The sequence below is a fragment of the Zonotrichia leucophrys genome, chromosome 6 (genome assembly GCF_028769735.1).
Source record: "Zonotrichia leucophrys gambelii isolate GWCS_2022_RI chromosome 6, RI_Zleu_2.0, whole genome shotgun sequence".
NCBI lineage: Eukaryota > Metazoa > Chordata > Aves > Passeriformes > Passerellidae > Zonotrichia > Zonotrichia leucophrys.
This window is the reverse complement of record NC_088176.1, coordinates 11,904,053-11,921,869: the sequence shown is the minus strand read 5'-3', so window position 1 is coordinate 11,921,869 and position 17,817 is coordinate 11,904,053. Positions and strand designations below refer to the sequence as shown.

The 17,817-nt window shown below is 46.1% G+C and overlaps 1 protein-coding gene across 4 annotated transcripts in view; it reads right to left on the bottom strand.

The window, feature by feature from the left end:
* SH3PXD2A (SH3 and PX domains 2A) overlaps positions 1–9,684 on the bottom strand; it is a 241,674-nt gene extending 231,990 nt beyond the window's left edge. The window contains exon 1 of one of the 4 annotated variants that reach the window (XM_064717417.1): positions 9,452–9,684. In XM_064717417.1, coding sequence (XP_064573487.1) covers positions 9,452–9,523 — 72 coding nt within the window. In that variant the 5' untranslated portion in view covers positions 9,524–9,684. The remainder of the gene's footprint in view (positions 1–9,451) is intronic. The other 3 variants (XM_064717415.1, XM_064717418.1, XM_064717419.1) reach the window with 3 other exon arrangements.
* Positions 9,685–17,817: the final 8,133 nt, after the last annotated feature.

Here is a 17,817-nt window from a genome sequence, read left to right as displayed (position 1 = left end):
AAAGGCCACTGGTCCCTACAGCCAGAGGGAGGTTTAAGGAGAGACAGACAGACAGACAGACTCTGCTGCACAGACCACGCCTGTAATCTCCAAGGGTTGTTACCCATGGAAAATTCACTGACAGTATTTTTAGTTTAAATGGAACTATTTATACTGGGGATGTCTGTATTAAATGATGAAATGCAAGCTACAGCTGCCCAGCTCAGAAACAGGTGGAAAGCTGCTTCTTCAAAACAGTGCAGAGTTTTGACACAGAGTGCTACAATCACAAAGACAGCAGCAAAAGTTTAAACTGAAATTTTTTTCCGGAACAGTAACAGCCAAAACACTCCTCCATATCAGAGTATTCCAGAGGTGGCTACTGCTAGATTTCTCTTGAGTAAAACATCCTGAATTGCCTTTATAAAGCATTTTTTGCTGAAAGGTTAGAGGAAAGCTTAGCTGAATTTGAGGGGCTGGGGGAAAAAAAGAACTTGTTAAGGACATCCAGGGCTTGTAAAATGTATAAGGTACAGGATTGCTACCTTCTGGTACATGGAAAACCAGCATGGATGTTCCTCTAGACCCAGTCACTTTTTATTCTTCTCTGTTATTAAATGAAAATAAGCAGCCTTTTGGTTAATAAAAAGCCATATTACCATCAGTGCTGCTTCAGAGTTTCTAGACAGTTTCACCTGATGGAGACATATTTATAAAACACACACAGAGCTTCCTTCCTGTTGCTGGCTTTCCTCTGTCCCATCCCAAAGCCACGTCCAGAGCCTGTTTTAATCCCACTGAGGAAAATGCTGAACTGTCTTCCTGTGACATGTCTGGGAGATGGGAGGAGGGACATGCACTTAGTCTGCTCTCCATGGCTTTCTTCCAGAAAAATACTTCACATATCCTTGTTTGTTTGTTTTTAAATTCTAAGTGACTTTTAATGTCAGTGAAAGTTGCTGCAGTGATAGCTCTGGGAAACTTCAGGCTCCCCCTTAGCTGTCCTGATTTTGCAGAAGACCAGAGGCTCCTCTGCCTCTTCTACCATCCAGCACAGGGAAAACCATCCCTCAGCTCAGGCTGCTCAAGATGAGGCAGGTGTCAAAGCATCAAATTTTCAGGCAAAGGGAAGAGACTGAGCTCAAAGCAGCACAGCTTGCAGGGCATGGGAATTGAAAAACACTTAAAACTGATTTTCAAAGTATTTTGCTTGGGGTCAGAGGGGTTTACTGGCAGGCTTGCACCTGCTGGAGAGGTGAAAATCAGGAATAACATTCTAGGCACAAAAAAATACATGCATGAGTTAATGTATAAATAATAAATAACCTTAGTCAAAGAGTAGGAAAATCTCATAGGATGCTGAGGGAGCAATTAGAAATCTCATGTTCACAGAGCTAGGAAAGCAGTAATTGAGATGTTCTCTGCTGCATCAAGCCCTGAGGGTACAAGAATATCTGGAAAGAAGACTGCATCTGTGCCAGGGAGCCTTCCTGGCAGGTAATGCAGAGACACCAGAGAGAGCAGCCAGCAGCAGCCAGCAGCCCACTCCCACAAAGACCAGACTCCATGCTCCACCTCAAACACTTCCACAGACCCTGGGACTCCAGACAGAGAGGAAAGCCCATGGGGAGCAGGCTCAGGGTTGACAAGCACAGCTGGCATCCTAGATGTGTTTCCTCCGAGGGGAATGCAGCTCTTATGCCATCCCAATCACTACCTGAGCACTGCCAGGGAAGCTCAGCCTTGCTCCCATTTCTGGATTACAGCCTGACCTTGGCCATCCCACAGCCTCTGCTCCCAGGGCAGCCCTGCCCATAGAGGAAGATAACCCAAACTTGGGGGTTTCAAAGCTGATGCCAGCAGCGAGGTAACACCTGCATCTCTACACTTTATAAAAGGTGAGTAAATCTTGTTGGCTTTACAGCAGAGCACACTGAGATCCAGAGAGCCTAAAGGCCACACTGGCAAAGGCTCTTCTACCACACTGCACAATGTCCTGTGTGTATCACACTGGGTGTTTGTTCAAACCTCTCTGGTGATTTACAAACTTCATGTGTTACAGTTTGCATTTACAGGCATGTCCTGGACAGTTCTGGCTTCCAGCATTTCTGGGGCAGCTTGGAAGACAGCTGTAAAGGAGACAGAATGGCAGTGTGGAGCTCCTGTTTAAACACAGCTATGGTTAGTAGAGATTTGGCATGTTTCTCCCCATGAACAGAGATAGGGGTGTTTTCCTTGTAAACAAGTTTGCATCAAGCCCATAAAACCATGCTGCTCCCTACTGAGAGCATAAACCCATGCTACTGACTCATAGAGCATCATAGCCCTGCATCCCTGAGTTTGGCCAGCGTGGTTTACAGGAAAAACAAAACACACCCCATTGGTCAGAGAAACAGTGCCAGTAACGTATCAAAACATTATCACTGCCAGTCAGGCTTCAAACATGCCATGTGTGGGACCACACACACACTCATGGACCCTTAGAGCCTAGGAATAGTTTATTCTATCCAGTGAGTCAACTCAAAGAAACTGAAGAAGTTGCATTCTAACAATACAGAATCAGAGCTTTGTTGCGAAGCCATGGCACACCCAGACCAGTGTCTGCCATGACCAATTAGGAAAGCACTCAGCAAACCAGTGCAACATGGGATGTTCTGATGGAGACACAAAGCTGGGGATGTGTATTCTGCCCACTAAAGGAGAATGCTCCCAGTCCAAGGGCTTGGTTGGCTGTCTACACATTGAGCTCCTCTTCCAAAAACTGGAATAAGAAGGAGCTTTGTCAAAATCAAAAAGCATGAGGGCACCAATTAAGATGAGCACGACACTCAAGCACTTATGGGTACAATGAATAGAATATTTATTTGCTGTACATTCATCTCAGGGTAATCTAAAGGTTATTATCCTTTCTTGTGCCCATTTTTTTGCAGCAAGGCCTAAGTGCTGACCAGACTGTAGCTTGGGTTACCACTATGCCCAGACAATCACCTGCGCAGCTGGCTGGGGTTGTCCCACTGCTCCCTCCTGCCTGTCCCTGCCTGTCATCACCTGTCCCTCACAGCCCAGTGCAGACACCATCTCTCAGGTCTGTCTGCACACGTTTCAGTGCAAAAGCATCCTTGCTTTGTAATAAATGCTCTTATGCATTCCAACCCTTGCCCCACATTTATAAACACATACAATGAGAATATCATATAACTGACATCTAGTGAATGTATATTTGAAGGAGTAAATTATTATTACTGTATATTTATCTTGAAGGTGGAGCAAGGAGTGAGAGCTCTAAAGTGGGAAGACTCTAACTAATCTGAAGGATATTCCACTTTAAAATCCTTTGAGGTGAAGAAAATCACCTGGTTTCCTTTTGCTTTACCCCCCACACCCCAAACGTGAAGATGTCCCTGCCCAGAAGAATAACAAAGAGATCCTGGAAACTGAATTTTTACTTTTAAAGTAAAGACAAAGGAAAATGCACTATATTAAAAAACTTAGTAATTACAAACTTCTCAGTAAAAGTTTCAATAAAGCCTCTCTAGAGGTGTGAACCAAAGCCCAGGAAAGTTACTAGGAGGGTTTTTTCCATCAACTTGACTGTATTTGGCTTTGACACTACCTGATTAAACAGCAGACACCACCAATTTCAAACAGTGTGCTACTGTGCTGCTCTCTGCCTTCTGCATGCAATATTTACACAGCACGCTCCAGGCGAGGTGTCTGCTCTGGCTACATGAAAGCCTTCAGCCTCACAATGTCACATAGCACACGGTGCTGCCAGCCCCCCTCATGGTCCTGCTCTTCCCTGTGGCTTCTGGGGACAGTTCCCTTTGCGTGAGCAGGCACAGATTAAGAGGATACAGCATGAAAAAGGAAGATCAAAAAAAAGAAAACCACTTCACATTAGAAGGTCCAGCTGCTTCCTCCCAAATGACTAAATTAGAGAGCTCGTACGTCACCTCCTGCCTCAGGTAGGGTCACATTGAATCCCTCTTCCTGTTTAATCCATATAAAATGGGAAATGGGTTTTGAGGAAGACAATGATTGAATACAAGAGTAGTATTTTTTCAGACTGTATTTTTTATCAGGTAATCGCAAGACTGCTTTGAAAGCCAAAGAAAATAACATGAAATGCTACACACACTTCACGGGTGGCTCTGGGTCAACCACTTCTTGCTTTGTGCTTCCAGTGAGGATACCAGCACATATCCTACCTTGCAGGGACAGAGGAGGCAATGCCTTGGAGCTGCTCTCTGAGGGCTAGGGGTGGGGTGAGATGAACAGACAAGCTGCTCTGGGATGCAGGAAGTCTGGGCTCCCTTTCCTATTCCAACAATTGCTTCCTTAGGATGTCTGTGCATCTCTCTCTCCCCATGCTTTGGTGTCTCAGTTCCTCTCACTCTTAACTCAAGGCAGTGAGACTGGTGTAGTTGTGACTACAAGCCATCAAGCTGAATTGCAGCAGTGGGCTCCAGCACCCACACCCTGAGCCCAGGCAGGGCTCTCATGAAGCCAGGAGTCACACGCAGCTGCAGCAGCCAACAGCATTTGTGCTGTGTCTTAGGCCATCATCTCCCTGGCAACCAAGCCCAGTGAAAGTCAATAGTAGCATCTTCATCGTTTTTAAAATGAAACTTGGAGGCTGTGAAGCTGTTGTCCCCAGCTCATGGACTTGCTAAAAGCTTCTCCCTGAACTTTCATTTAGCTGCCCTCCCAGCACACTCAACCACAGGGGAGCCAGTGCAGGCAGCCTGCTGGGACACAAGGCCTCTGGATTATTTCATCCTGCCCTGACCACCACACATCAGGACAACTACCTTGCCTCTCTATTGATAGACAATCTATTCCAAAGGCTGGACACAGCCATTTGCTTTGCAAACTGTTGAATTTAGATACCACTGTCTCTTGGCTGAATGTTCCCAGCCCAAAGCTCTGCTGGAAGAAAGAACTGGGAGTGCTCCTTGATCTGCTGGGTTCCCTGAATGCATTGAAGCAGCCTCAAGTTGCACAGGACAACTCATTTGATGAGCCAAGCAGGGGGAATTCAGCTCCTTCTCCCAGGGTAGCAATTCCTTCTGCAGGGTATACTAACACAGGAGCAAAGATCCTTGCCATTAAACCATGTCCAGACTCCCCATCAGTGCTGGCCATGGTATAAACAGCAGCTTGCAGCAAAGAAAATAAAGCCATGAAGATTCCTGATTGTGTCAGAGTTGCTCAAGTCTGAGCAGTAAAAACAGGAGCAGCCAAGAGACAAGGAGCAGAGCTTGACCCTATCAGTACAAGATTTTTCTTCAAAGCAGGCTGACATTTTACAACAGGTCACTTGTGACAAGCACACTCATGTTCTCCTGGGAGCAGTGCTGAAACCCTACACAGCAGAACTTAGTCCCTTAAAAGTCAGCAACACCAGTACCCTGAGGAGATCAGCAACCACTGACCATCCATGCAGCAGGGACACTCCCACAAGAGATCTCAAGGCATTCAGAGGGGGCAATAGGAAACAATTACCCTGGGGAGGAGCTGGGACAGTATACAGGCATCTCAGATCACTGAAATCAGCAGTGCACCTCAGTCTAACTGGAAGGAGGCAGAGCAGCCACTTGTAAGCCAACAACATTTTACTTTACTTCTGTGCTGGACAAAGCTGAAAAACACACAAAGCCCAGCTGAAACAGGAGCAGAGCAGTGCTGAAAGAAAAAATCTCTACTGATGTATCTACTCCTGCCCTTGGGATAACACAGGCACACTTAAGAGACCTCAGAAATTACCTCAAGCCTATAAATGTCTGGTGAGATAATGCACATCAGTAAGTGCTCAGTCCCCAGCAGAAAAGCAAGTGGTAAGAGAGGGGGTGGGGGATCCTCTTCACGTGGCTTTTAGTGAACGTTTGCCATCACCCAGGTCTGCAAAGCAGTGAACAGGTGAAGGTGCAAACCCAATCTCATCTCCCTGGGAGCAAGATCAAGCACATCTGGTAGGCAGAGGCTCCCTGCAGGGCTGCTAGAGGAGACAGACATTTGGGTAAAGGATAAGATATCAGCCTGAAGATAGGCTGGGAGCAGAGAGAGGGGAGGAGAGGGGAGGTGTTCTCTTTAACCTCCACAACGGATGGCTGAAGGAGGCAAGCATCAGCAGTGGATCCTTTGAAATACAGAATTTCTGGTTTGGGATCATTTCGTGCTTAGTTCAGACAATTACAATTTCAGACCAAAAGCCAGAGAAGCTACCCCATAAACAGATCAAACCTCATCAACTGAGAAAAGAGGGTTTCTGACTATTTAGTGCTTAGCAGGGGCCAGAAAAGGGATTTGGATTTTGCTACCAGCTTTTTCTCTTCAGAATGATTCACTGGCACCTTCAACCACTAACTGCACTGTCCTAACCCACCCAGCTTCACTGCAGCACTGCTCAGCCAATGTGTGACCCCCGCTGCATCAGGGGTCTTTCCAACAAACCCAGACTTGACCTTCCTGATATTGTTCTTGTTAAAAGAAAAGGGAAGGGACAAAGCAAGGAGATTTGACATTTTTTCAAGTATTAGCAAGTGCAAATCAATTTTTAAAAGAGCATCAGTGTGGAGAAATAGAAAACTAATTTGAAAAGTCAAAAGCTCTAAGAGCAGCAGTAGCTTGTGTTGGGGATATACCATACAAGAGGCATGTGGTTATTGATCCAACCTTCTGTTTATCCTTTCTCATGCTGCCAGCCAGGGCCCCCAGCCAGCCAGGTGGTGTTGTGCAACCCAGTTGCAGAGAAGGATGCAGAGGGAAGCACTGCAGACTCCTTCCCCAGTAAGGATTTTCCAGAAGAGGGTAGAGAGCTGGCTGGGTTCCTATCAATAGCATTAGAGCCAAGATTTTAATCTATTCCCACAGGCAGAGCCTTATTCAACTTCCAGTGAGGTATTAAACTCTCCAGAAGATTCACACACACAGGATCATAGCAGAGGATATGTAAAGCTGTCTTCATTCTTTAGCTTTCTTTATTCAAAGCCACAAAAGCTGTGCTCATGTCATGAAAGACACCTGCTCCAGGCAATGACTCCTGGCAGCTAAGCCAAGCAGTGCAGGGGCTTATGTGCTACTCACATTTAGCCCTCTCCACGTGCTCACAATGCCTAAGGTGTGCCTTCATCTCTCCAGGCTCCACTATGGTCCTGAAAGATCACAATTAAAAGGAGAGAGACTCATGTTAAAACACCTGCAATACTTAGGTCACCATCCACCAGAGAAACACATCATTAATCTGATGCCAAGGCACGTTTGCATGGCCTGAAGGCTTGGCATGAAGACATTTATGGATGCTGGAGATAGAAAAGCTTTTTGATATTTCAAAGCCACATAGAGCAAAGAACATAAAGCTTTGCACTCTCCAAACTATCCACAGGCAATGGAGGGAGCTAAATCCTAAATTATATTAACCTTAGAAGAAAATGCTCATCTCATGTTAGAAAAAGAGCACAGAACCAAAGTAACAGCAACCAATGGGTCAGACCCAGGGAACTGAATTCTCTGAAAGCATGGGTCCACACTCAGTGACAGATGACAGAGCGACCCCATTGTACTGAACACTTACAGCCACAGATGGAAACTAAGGGACAAAAGGCAGACACACCATTCATCACCAAACAAACCATTTAGTTTGTGGGGTTTGGGCCGAGAACTGGGCACATGGAGGCGTGGAGCTATTGTACTGAAGAGCATATCAGTTGAGGTGTACAGTGAGAAGGGTGATGGCAAAGAAACAACTTTGCCACTAGAAGCACTGAAGAGATCTTGGAATAGTCTAGGTTACTGTTTATTAACATGCAATGGCAACGATCATCAAGGAAAAAGATGTATTTTACAGGTAAACACAGGAAATATTTTCTTTCAAATTCTGTAAACACAGGGTTTAAATCCTTGTTTTCTGGTCATTTTCCAGCAAACAAGAAATGAACAGTGTCAATTTCTCTCCAAGAGAAGAGATTGCAAGCAATCCAAGAGACTGGAAGATATTGTTAGCAGTTCTTTTGTATATTTCGGTGCTTGGCAGATGTACTTTTCTGATGCGGAACTGCCACCACCTTTCGTGTGAGATAACACCCTGCAGCTGTGTCAGCCACAGTCCACAGCAAAGTCTGCAAAAACCAAAGAAGCCTTTCCCACCTGGAAGCAGGGAATGCATAACAGACTGAATGCACAGGTCCAGCTGCAACCTGAGAGGACATAAGACCTACAACTTCCAGTTTATGAATTGGTCCCAAGATGCTTAATTCCATGGTAGATGAGAGCTTCAGCTTTACAGGAGTGCATCTCCCAGCAACATAGTGCCCTCTAGCCTTAAACGGGATTATGGTCTAAGTCTCAGAGGAAAAACCTCAGTGATATGCAACATTAATATAAAGGTTTATGTCCAGTCTTTGGCCTTATCTTTTCAACAATCCATTCAGCTGCTGATCAGCTCTGGAGAAATCTGGCAGACACACAATGCCAGGAAACACAGTATACTCAGAGCAATTTCACACCAGATGCAATACTCCCTCAGGCTTTTCCTTACCAAAGCTGGAAGGTTTACCATCTCTATAGACAAAAATCCAGCTTTCTGTGTTTTAAAATGCATGTTGTATCCTGAGAAGCAGTTAAAGGATTTGGTGCAACTAAAACCCAGAAACAGTGAGAGACAGAGAAGCAAAGATACTTTTCTACCAATGTGGAGAGAGAAAAGCTACTGACTGTATGCTGCAAACTCCTTCAGGCAAAGACACCTCCACATGACACTCTGCAACACAGGAGTCTGGGAAAATGGTTAAAAACTCTCCTCTAATGCTGAGCTATTATTGGCAGTAAGGTGTGAAAGGAAGAAGGTGAAAGAGAGATAAAAGAGATCCAAACGCTGAGTCTGCCTTGGGAAGCATGCAGACAGACTGCCCCTTCAAAGAAGGTCTGAATGTAACTTAGGGGTGAGAACGAGCGAAGATGCGCTCGGCACCGCCGGCTGCCCGACCCCGCCGCAGCCGAATCTCGCTCCGCTCCCCACCGCGCACCCCGGCCAGGACGGGAACACAGCCGGGGGATCCGGGAGAGCTGCCCCATCCTGCCCTGGGACTGGTGAGGAGGAAGAGAGGGAAACTTCAGAATGGTAACCTTGAAACGGGCCAAGAACCAAACGGGGTGAAAGAGGGTGAGAAAGAGGAGCCGCACCTCCAGAGCAGGAGGCCGCGGGCAGCACCGCGGGTGCCTCACCTGGGGCCGGCGTCTCGCCCACATGAGGCGAGGGACGGCTCCGGGCACCGCTCCGGGCACGGCTCAGGGTACGGCTTCGGGCACCGCTCCGGGCTCCGGGCACGACTGCAGGCACCGCTCCGGGCACCGCTCCGGGCATGGCTGCGGGCACCGCTCCGGGCTCCGGGCACGACTGCAGGCACCACTCCGGGCTCCGCGCCCGGCCCGTCCCCCCTCACACGTGCGCACCCCGCGCCCCGCCGGCACTCACGTAGTGTTTCGAGGGGTTCCTCCGCTTCTCCACGTCCACCACGTTGGCGTCCAGCACGCTGTAGGACAGCATCTTCGCGCAGCCCGGCGCGGCTCCGCCGCTCCCTGCCGGCGCTGGCAGCACCCTCCGCCGCGGCGATGCCGAGCGGGCGGCAGGGAGACAGCCAAGGGAGGATGCCCCGGTGCCGGCTCCGCCCCTGCCGCGGCGGCGGCGGCGTCTCCCCGCTCACAGCAGCCCAGCCCAGCCCGGCTCCGCTCCCTGCCCGCTGCCCCGGGGCTGCGCGGCCACTGCGGCGGCGGCAGCGGCGGCGGGAGGGGCCGGGCCGGGCCGGCGGCTCCGCCCCCGGGTGGCAGCGGAGGGCTCTGGCGGGACGGGGCGGGAGGGGACGGGAGCCACCGCCCCCCAGTGCCGGAGAGGGCGGGCGGCTGCGCCCGGGCCCGGGCAGAGCCCCCGCTCCCTGCCGGGACACCGCGGCCCGGCCTCGGGGAGAGCCTGGGGGAAGGGGCCGGGGGAGCCGCAGGGCCTTCCATGGCTGCAGAAAGGGTCCGGAATGCCCTCCCCGAGCGGCCAAGGCCACGCCGGAAAGCCGCGAGTGAGGGGCCGAGCCCGCTCGCACCGGGCTCCAGCTGGGAGCTCAAGGTCGGCTTGGGAAGGTCCGCAGTGCCCCGTCCCGCAGGGACACACGGACATCTCAGCTGGAGGAAGGTTGCACAGACCCACTATTATGAGGGCTTTTTAGAGCTGATTCTGCTCTTTGTATATACATGCACAGGTAAATGGGTATCATCTTAGTCCCACGCCAAGAAGAGTTTGCCCCAGAAATTTCAGGTTTTGGGTTTTTTTTTTCTTTTCAGTAATGCATCATTAATTTGCATATGATTATTTTAAAGTTACGTCAGAAATGGGAACTTCAGTGTGATCTTCCAGCCCTCAGCTTGTTTTATGACATGCATTAGCTATTCACCAAATTAACTGAAGTTACTAAGATCTCTCCTTCCTCTGAAGTCTCTTCAAGAGCAGCCCGTGCAGATTTTCCAGTAAGATTCCAGAGTGCTGCTGTCGGCTCAAGACTTGCCAGCCCAGGAGTGCAGAGAGGACCAGCTCCTAGCAAAATAAGCTGCTCATTTACAGTCAGAACAGTCCATCTCAATGTGATTTCCTTTGACGTGCTCTAGTCACAATTTCTGAAACAGAACTTTAACAATGTTACTGGCCCTGAAACAATAATCATGAGACAGACACCACAGTCACAAAGCCTTAGGTATTTGGGCCAGAAAGCTGGCATAAAAAGTGGCTGTTTTCAGTACATAGCAGGTTTCCACAAGCAGCCTAAGGGAGGGAAAAAAAAAAAGAAAAGAAAAGAAAAAAAGTCAGGAGCAGCCCATCAGTGCATAAGATATCAGCTACTGCCAGGTGGGAACCAGGTATCTGCTGGCATGGTGACAAGGACAGATGCTCTGAGCCAGCCTTCTCCTCCCTTCTCAGCTAATATACACAGTTTACCAAAATAAATGACCTGACATAAAATGCTAAAATGCCAGCATCCCTCCCCAGGAGGTGCACAGGTATACATGAGACAAGGAGGGCAACAGAGAGGAAAACCTCATGTGCCACTTCCATTGTCACTTTTGAGGCTTATCTTCTTCAACTCACCCTCTTCTCTTCTTTGAGGGACTTCCCACCTCTAATCCTCGTGCATGACACAAGGCAGAAGAACAATTATTTACATTAGAAACCTTTGCTGTTTAGACTGGCCAAGAAGTCTCTGGTGTGCAGAGCAAACAAAGAAGATTCTTTCTTCAAAATGTAAATATTCAAATAACCCATTGATAAAAATATTCCTGATGTGGCCAGTGTGATTTGGGTCTTGGATGCCTCTTCCCTGTGAACCATTATAATACACATCACACATTCCATCCCGTTCTCCTATCACGCTGTCCAGAAAAAAAAAATCAAGGGTCCTGTCCACTGTTGAACACTCAGGGTTTGTTTTAAAACAGCTTTCAAAACATGTCATTATGAGGGAGAGACAAAATACATCATTCTCCAAACACCCTCCCCCAACCTGACATTTTTAATGATTGGCATCTTTTTACTGATACTCTTCTCATCTGCTCTTGTAAGGAAGGAGTTTCTGTTTTCAACCCAACCTGAGACTGGTGCCTTGGGGTTTGCAGCCCTTTGGTGTCTGCCCTGTTCTTTCACAGCATCTGCTCCACTGTTCCCCTTCCCTCTATTCAACACAATTTGATTCTCCTCTGCTCCACACAACCTATCCCACCTGCAAAGCCTGGCCAGCCTTTGCACCTCTGTCCCCCTCCTCCTCTATTATCTGATGGGTTTGTGCTCACAGCCACCTCCTGCTCTCCTTGTTTGCTTGCTGCATCTGTCCATGCATGTAGGAAAAATGTGTGTTGCCAGGGGCATGGATAGTTCTTTTAAAACATGTACAACACCCAGTCTAGTGGGAGTCCAATCTCCAAGTATTGCAAAGCTGGCAGAAGAATAACCAAAACCCCTTATTATGCTGCAGGGTTGGGAAAATCTGCTCCTGTCTTAGGCAGCAGCTGGGAAATTGAAGCTGATGGCACTTCCCAGGCTTGTGTTGGAGAGCTGGGCTCCAGCTGCTGGGGCTGAATGGAAGCGAGCCTGGGTACACCGAGGAGCACAGCAGGCTGGGTGCAGAACAGCCTGTACCTGACCAGGGCCATGAACACAAGGCTGAGACACTTAATTTGTAGGAAAATAACTCTGGAGATTTTAGTGCTAAAACTCCTAATATTTAATTTTTTTTTTTCTTAAAGCCCCCATTTCTGAAATCCTATCATAGCATGGGAATATCACTGCTGTTAAAACAATTTTAACACATAGTATAAATATTAACTGCTGATTTAATAACTCACTTTCAAAGTCTCATGCTTCTGATAAAATTCACCTGAGGAACACCCTGGGAAATTCACCTTCTGAAGGCTGAAATAAACCAGCCATTTTTAAAACCTTTTTTTCTCCTCTTTTGCTAGATGGGTATTTGGGTAAAGATTCTTCTTTCACTTTTTTTTTTGAACAAGCAGGTAATCACATTAGCCTCACAGACCTAGTGCAGCTAGAGCCCAGCAGCCTGGACTCTGCTCCAATTACAGCAAAAGCTGATCCGTGACAGAATGTGTGTATGTGATGTTGTCAGAGCTGGAGCATGACTTGAGTTTTCATATTTCAAGAGGACTCTGTCATGCTGGCAATTTTTTTGTAAATAAGCATTTGAGTTGTAAATTGAAAACACTTGGATCGTTAAATCAGTGAGAAAATAAAACAAGGGTCAGGCTTTTCTGTGCTCCATTAGGGCCATTTCTAATGCCTCTTATTAATTCATGGCATGTCACTGTAGACAGGTAAGTGCCCCTGAATGTTAACCATGCTGGGGTCTAGCAGCCCTGTCTGTGGTGGCTGGACTTGTTGTTAAAGATGATTTTCCTTTCTGTTTTCTGACTGAGCAGCCAGGTGGAACACAGGGTTTTCCTGTCCCACTAACTGAAGAGACTCTAACGGTGCTCAGCACCCTGGGGGAGAAATAAAATGCCATGAGCTCAGCCCCTTGGGGGAAGGGGAACTGTGCAGTGCTGTGCATGACAGATTAGCCACACAACTCATTACTGGCAACTGGAGTTGCATGCATAATCTGCTAGACATGGTACTAGAGATGTGCCCCTTAGGGTTTTATTGGCTCTGATGTGCAACAGCACAACACAGAGCCTTTGTTACACTCCCATCTCAGCTTCTGTACTTACAAAACCTCAGCTTTTTAAAAAGGCTGCTTTCCATGCAGTCCTTCCACTTCAGCATTTCAACATACACAGCCTTTGATAGGAATGACAGAAATGGTAGAGCCTGTCTGGCATTCAAATCTCAGACTCTGAAACAAAGCACGGTGTGATCTTTTTTCTTATTTTTTTAAAAGCCAGTTGCATTTCATCTTCTTGGGAGATTACTGCTCTTCGAATGAAATTCCCTCTGGAGATAAATAGGCCCAGCTAATATGGTAGAAGGCAGCCAAAGGAACCAGCAGCAATGCTGGCAAAGCAAATCCCCCTCCTCTAGCACAGTACCCTTGTGCCCCTTTCCCTCCCAGCCTCCTCAGCAGAGACTGCTGCTTTGTCAGCCCCTCTGTGCAATCTACTATAATGGAAAAACCAAAATAATCATTCCTTCTGCAGGGAGTGTACATGCTTTTCCACTAGCATAACAGCTTTTACTTACATTATGAAAGAGCTGCTTCACCCTCTGGACTTAAATTATAGATTATCCTTTCCTTGAAGCAGCTATCTTACAGTTTAACACTTTCATGACTAACAATATTTTTCAGTCCTCTCTTAGCAGTTGTGGATGAAGAATTTCCCACTGTGGTGTACGCCCTGCACAGTGTTTAGGGTGGCAGCAGCACATTGTACACTGCTTTTCATCCATGTACACCTTGTACTTTTCCATTTTTACAGAGGCTTTGTAGATATCTCTTGAAACACTTAAAAAAATAAAGCAAGCCCAAGCCACACTTTTCTTTATTTATTATTTATCTATATTTATTTATATATGTGTCAGACTTACATTTGAGACAGCTGAAGTTTACCAAACTGATCACAGGTTTGGATTTGGATTCCTCAGGTTTAGATTCTATCCCTGACTTCAGCATGCTCATTGTTCTCAAAATAGCACATTTTGAGACTGGTTTCTACTTTATCCTCTGCAAAAAAATATGGTAGTCTCCATTATTGATAACATGGGCTTGTTAAAATAAAGTCAGTCTAGGAAGAAATAGTGTTTCTTTGCATTTTCTTCCCATGTTACCTCTATGGATACATACATGGACACTAAGATTTAAAATTTCTGCCAACCCCTTTTGAAATTAGAATTTCTTTGTTCGCTATTTTTACTCATTCAACCATTTCTGAAACCAAAAAGTAATTTTATTTGGCTGCACAGTCCCTAGAGAAAGTAGAAGAATTTATCTGCCAATATCCAAACCAGAAAACATTTGACTGACAGATTGTGAACTATAAAAACATACAAATAAAACCTTAGGAAAAGTTGCTCGTGGAACTGCAGTTTGAACACAGGTGATGAGCACACAAGCTTGGCACTGTAAGAAGAATCTGTAACATCTCTCAGCAGTGAAATGCATTAACTTTTTGTTTTGTTATCTTCATGCAAAAGCAAAGTGGTTTTCCCAACTGAGAGGCTTCTGTAGGAAAAGCAGATCTCTCCAACAGCAACTTCACCCCCTGGGTAGACACAAAGAGTTTGGTTTTTATTCCCAGTCATTAGACTGGAGTTAGACTTCGTAGAGCAGTAGTGGAGATGCTTGAAAAATGAAATGCCCCTTTAGGAAATTAATTGCTGTTAACAAGAAATGAGATCATCCCAAGTTGAGCCCTGGCCATGCAGCATCAGCAATGCAAGCCTAAAGAATCATTTCACTAGTGGATGCTTTCTCAGTCACTTTTCTGGTGACTGAGGCACACAAACCATCTGTGAGACAATGGCAGCTTTACCTTCAGGATCATTCTCATCAGTTCATGACAACATCTGTGTGACAATTACATTATCCTGAACATTTTGGTCCTCAAAGGCATATTGGTGACCAACTTTCACTTTAGCATCTAACTTTGAGCACCCAAACCATTGGTCTTTTAGGAAGGACAAAATACTCTGCAGAACAGACCTGTTCAAGGATAGTGTAAGGAAGGCAGAGGAAGAGCATATAAATACTGCTGTGCTCTATGTAAATTTGCTCAGCTGTTTATGCTAAATGTTCTCTTATTCCATTTTTCCTGACCTCATTTCCTCCTCTGCTTTCTAATTGCAGAAAATAAAACAGTACAAGTCCTTGCTTTCATTACATGCAACACCTGCTGCTTGTTCTGAAACAGATGTCTACAGCATCGTTAGGCAATTATTTCTTTAGCCTTTTTCAGTAGGACTCATTTCAGACATCTTTGTGCTAAATCCTCCTCCTTCAGCTTCCTCTGTATTTCTCATCCTTTCCTAAATTCAGGGTTCCAACAAAAACTCTTCTCTATATCAGTTTGCTCTTTTTATGTTTGTCCTGGATCACTGTACTCACAAGAGGACAGAGACCATAACCTTTAATCAGAAATTAAGTTCAAGAGATTTTATCGAGGGGAAAAAAGACAAGGTGAGGACAGAAAACAATGAGAAAGATTAGTCAGCAGTGTAGGCAGGAGTTCAGAACACCAGCTGGCTTGTTACAGCTCAGAGATTTTTGTGGACAATACAGCGAAGAGTTTTACATGAACACAAGGACAGACCCTACACTCTCAAAGCAAATGACCAATATTGTCAACAAGAGGAAAACCCAGCCCCAAGCACTCTTTTCATTTCTGTACCACCTTTGTTCCTTGCCAAGAAGAGCACATGTTAAAATCTGTTAGGCCTGCAGGACTTACAGGACTCCATTGTTGGGGAAAACATTTGAGGGAATAGACTCCTCCCTCCTGTCTCCAAATATCACTGTAAAATTTGGCTGAAGTCTCCATTCCTGGGAGGAACCATGAACTTTCCAGGCCAATAACAGACTTGGCACATACTGTCTTTAATCATGTTGCTATGCAGTGACATACATTTGCTATTAATCTTACCTTGTTTCCAGCAGAGCCATGTGAAGGTGGCAGTTCTAGCTGGTAGGGAAGGAGTGTTCCTTCTTCCAGTGAGTAACAAAAAAGCAAGCTAAAACAAGAGCTGTAGGACATGCTGTGCCAGGTTAATTGGCACTGCAGTGTTCAGTAGTTAACACTTACTGAAAATCGTTCCTTTAGGTTATTTCTTTCACTGACAAATTCCTGGCTGTGTTATTCTCAGGCAGTCTTGTTAATCTGGGCTGGTTTCAACTTGTAAATTGCTGTGACTAAATTAGTATAGCCTCCATTGCACATTTAAAGATATTAGTGGAAATGGGCTGGTGGCATCATTAACAATCAGTTGCTCAACTTTGCACCCCCAGTGCAGCTTTACCAGATTTTAATGGATTTGCAGTTTGCCATTGTGACTGTCTTAGGGCAGTATCTGTGAGGAAACTTCTGCAAAAACTGTCCAATCACTTCTTAAAAGAGCACTTGCAGAACAACTACTTCTTGTGGCAGCTGAAGTTACAGGAACGGGTTCTTTGGGATTGTCCTGTGTGTGGTTTCTCTGGTGTTGTCAGACTTTCTTCCTTCCCTTTCACAGAGGCACTGATTTGGGCTTCCCTTTTCTATCAGTGCATCCATTTCCTACAAATGTGCCAGACCATAACAGTTCAGGGTCCTTTACACATCTTAGCTAGCCAAAGTCACTTGGGGCGGTGGGACAGAGGTTGACAAATGCCCAGACACACAGTACAATCACATCAGAATAGAGTCACAACTTCTCAGAAAAAAACAGGCTGAAAAGAGACACTAACTGAGAGACACACAGGCTACAAGTCCACATCAACTTTACAGATCATGTCTGCAATGAGATCTGCAAGGACATGAAAGTGGCAGGGAGAGGCAGATAGCTTCTATCAGGGGTGTGACTTCTTGTTCAGGTTTGGGCAAGACACGACTCTTATTTTTTTGTTGTGGGGTGATTTTTTTGTTTTGTTTTGTTTTTTTTTGTTTTCTTTTTGTACTTGGATACCTGCAAAAAAAACCCCACCACTAGAATATTTAGGGTGCTACTAAATCTTCAGGAGGGTGGGGTGGAAAGAGAGTTGTTTTCCTGAAATTGCAGCTCTTTCCTGCTGCAAACTACACTGGGAAGAAAGTTGCCTCTTCTGGTGCCCAGACAAGGAGCAAAGGACAGCCTGCTGGAATCACAACGGGCTGTGAACAGTGTCAAGTCAGTTTGGCAAGGGGATCATTCTGAAAGTTTCAATTGCCAAATATTGACAATTCAAGGATATTTGAATTAGGAAAGATAAAGGGAACAAAATAGAGGGATTTTGACAGGATCTGTGACTGTGAATGAAATGAAGGGCCCGAGAATTGAGCCAGAGGGGAGAGTGGAGTTCAGGAATAGATGAAAGAAATTAGGGGGAAAGTCTCTGTGCCTGACAGGGTATATTGCTGGGAATGAAACCCAAGATCCTTGGCTCAGCATTTCCCTGCTGCCCACAAGGATTCACAAAAATGTGGCTGTAATGCTGGGACTCCTGGAGGATGGTAACCAATTATTGTAACTATTCTTTTATCTTTGTGACTGAACATTTTTTTTGCTCTAGCCTGGAGGGTTGGGGCAGGAGGACTGGAGACTGTGCTGAAAGACAGCAGTAAAGAACATAGCACTGCACTGACAGGAAGTTTCGAAATTCAGGGTGCCCATGGGATCTGAACTTG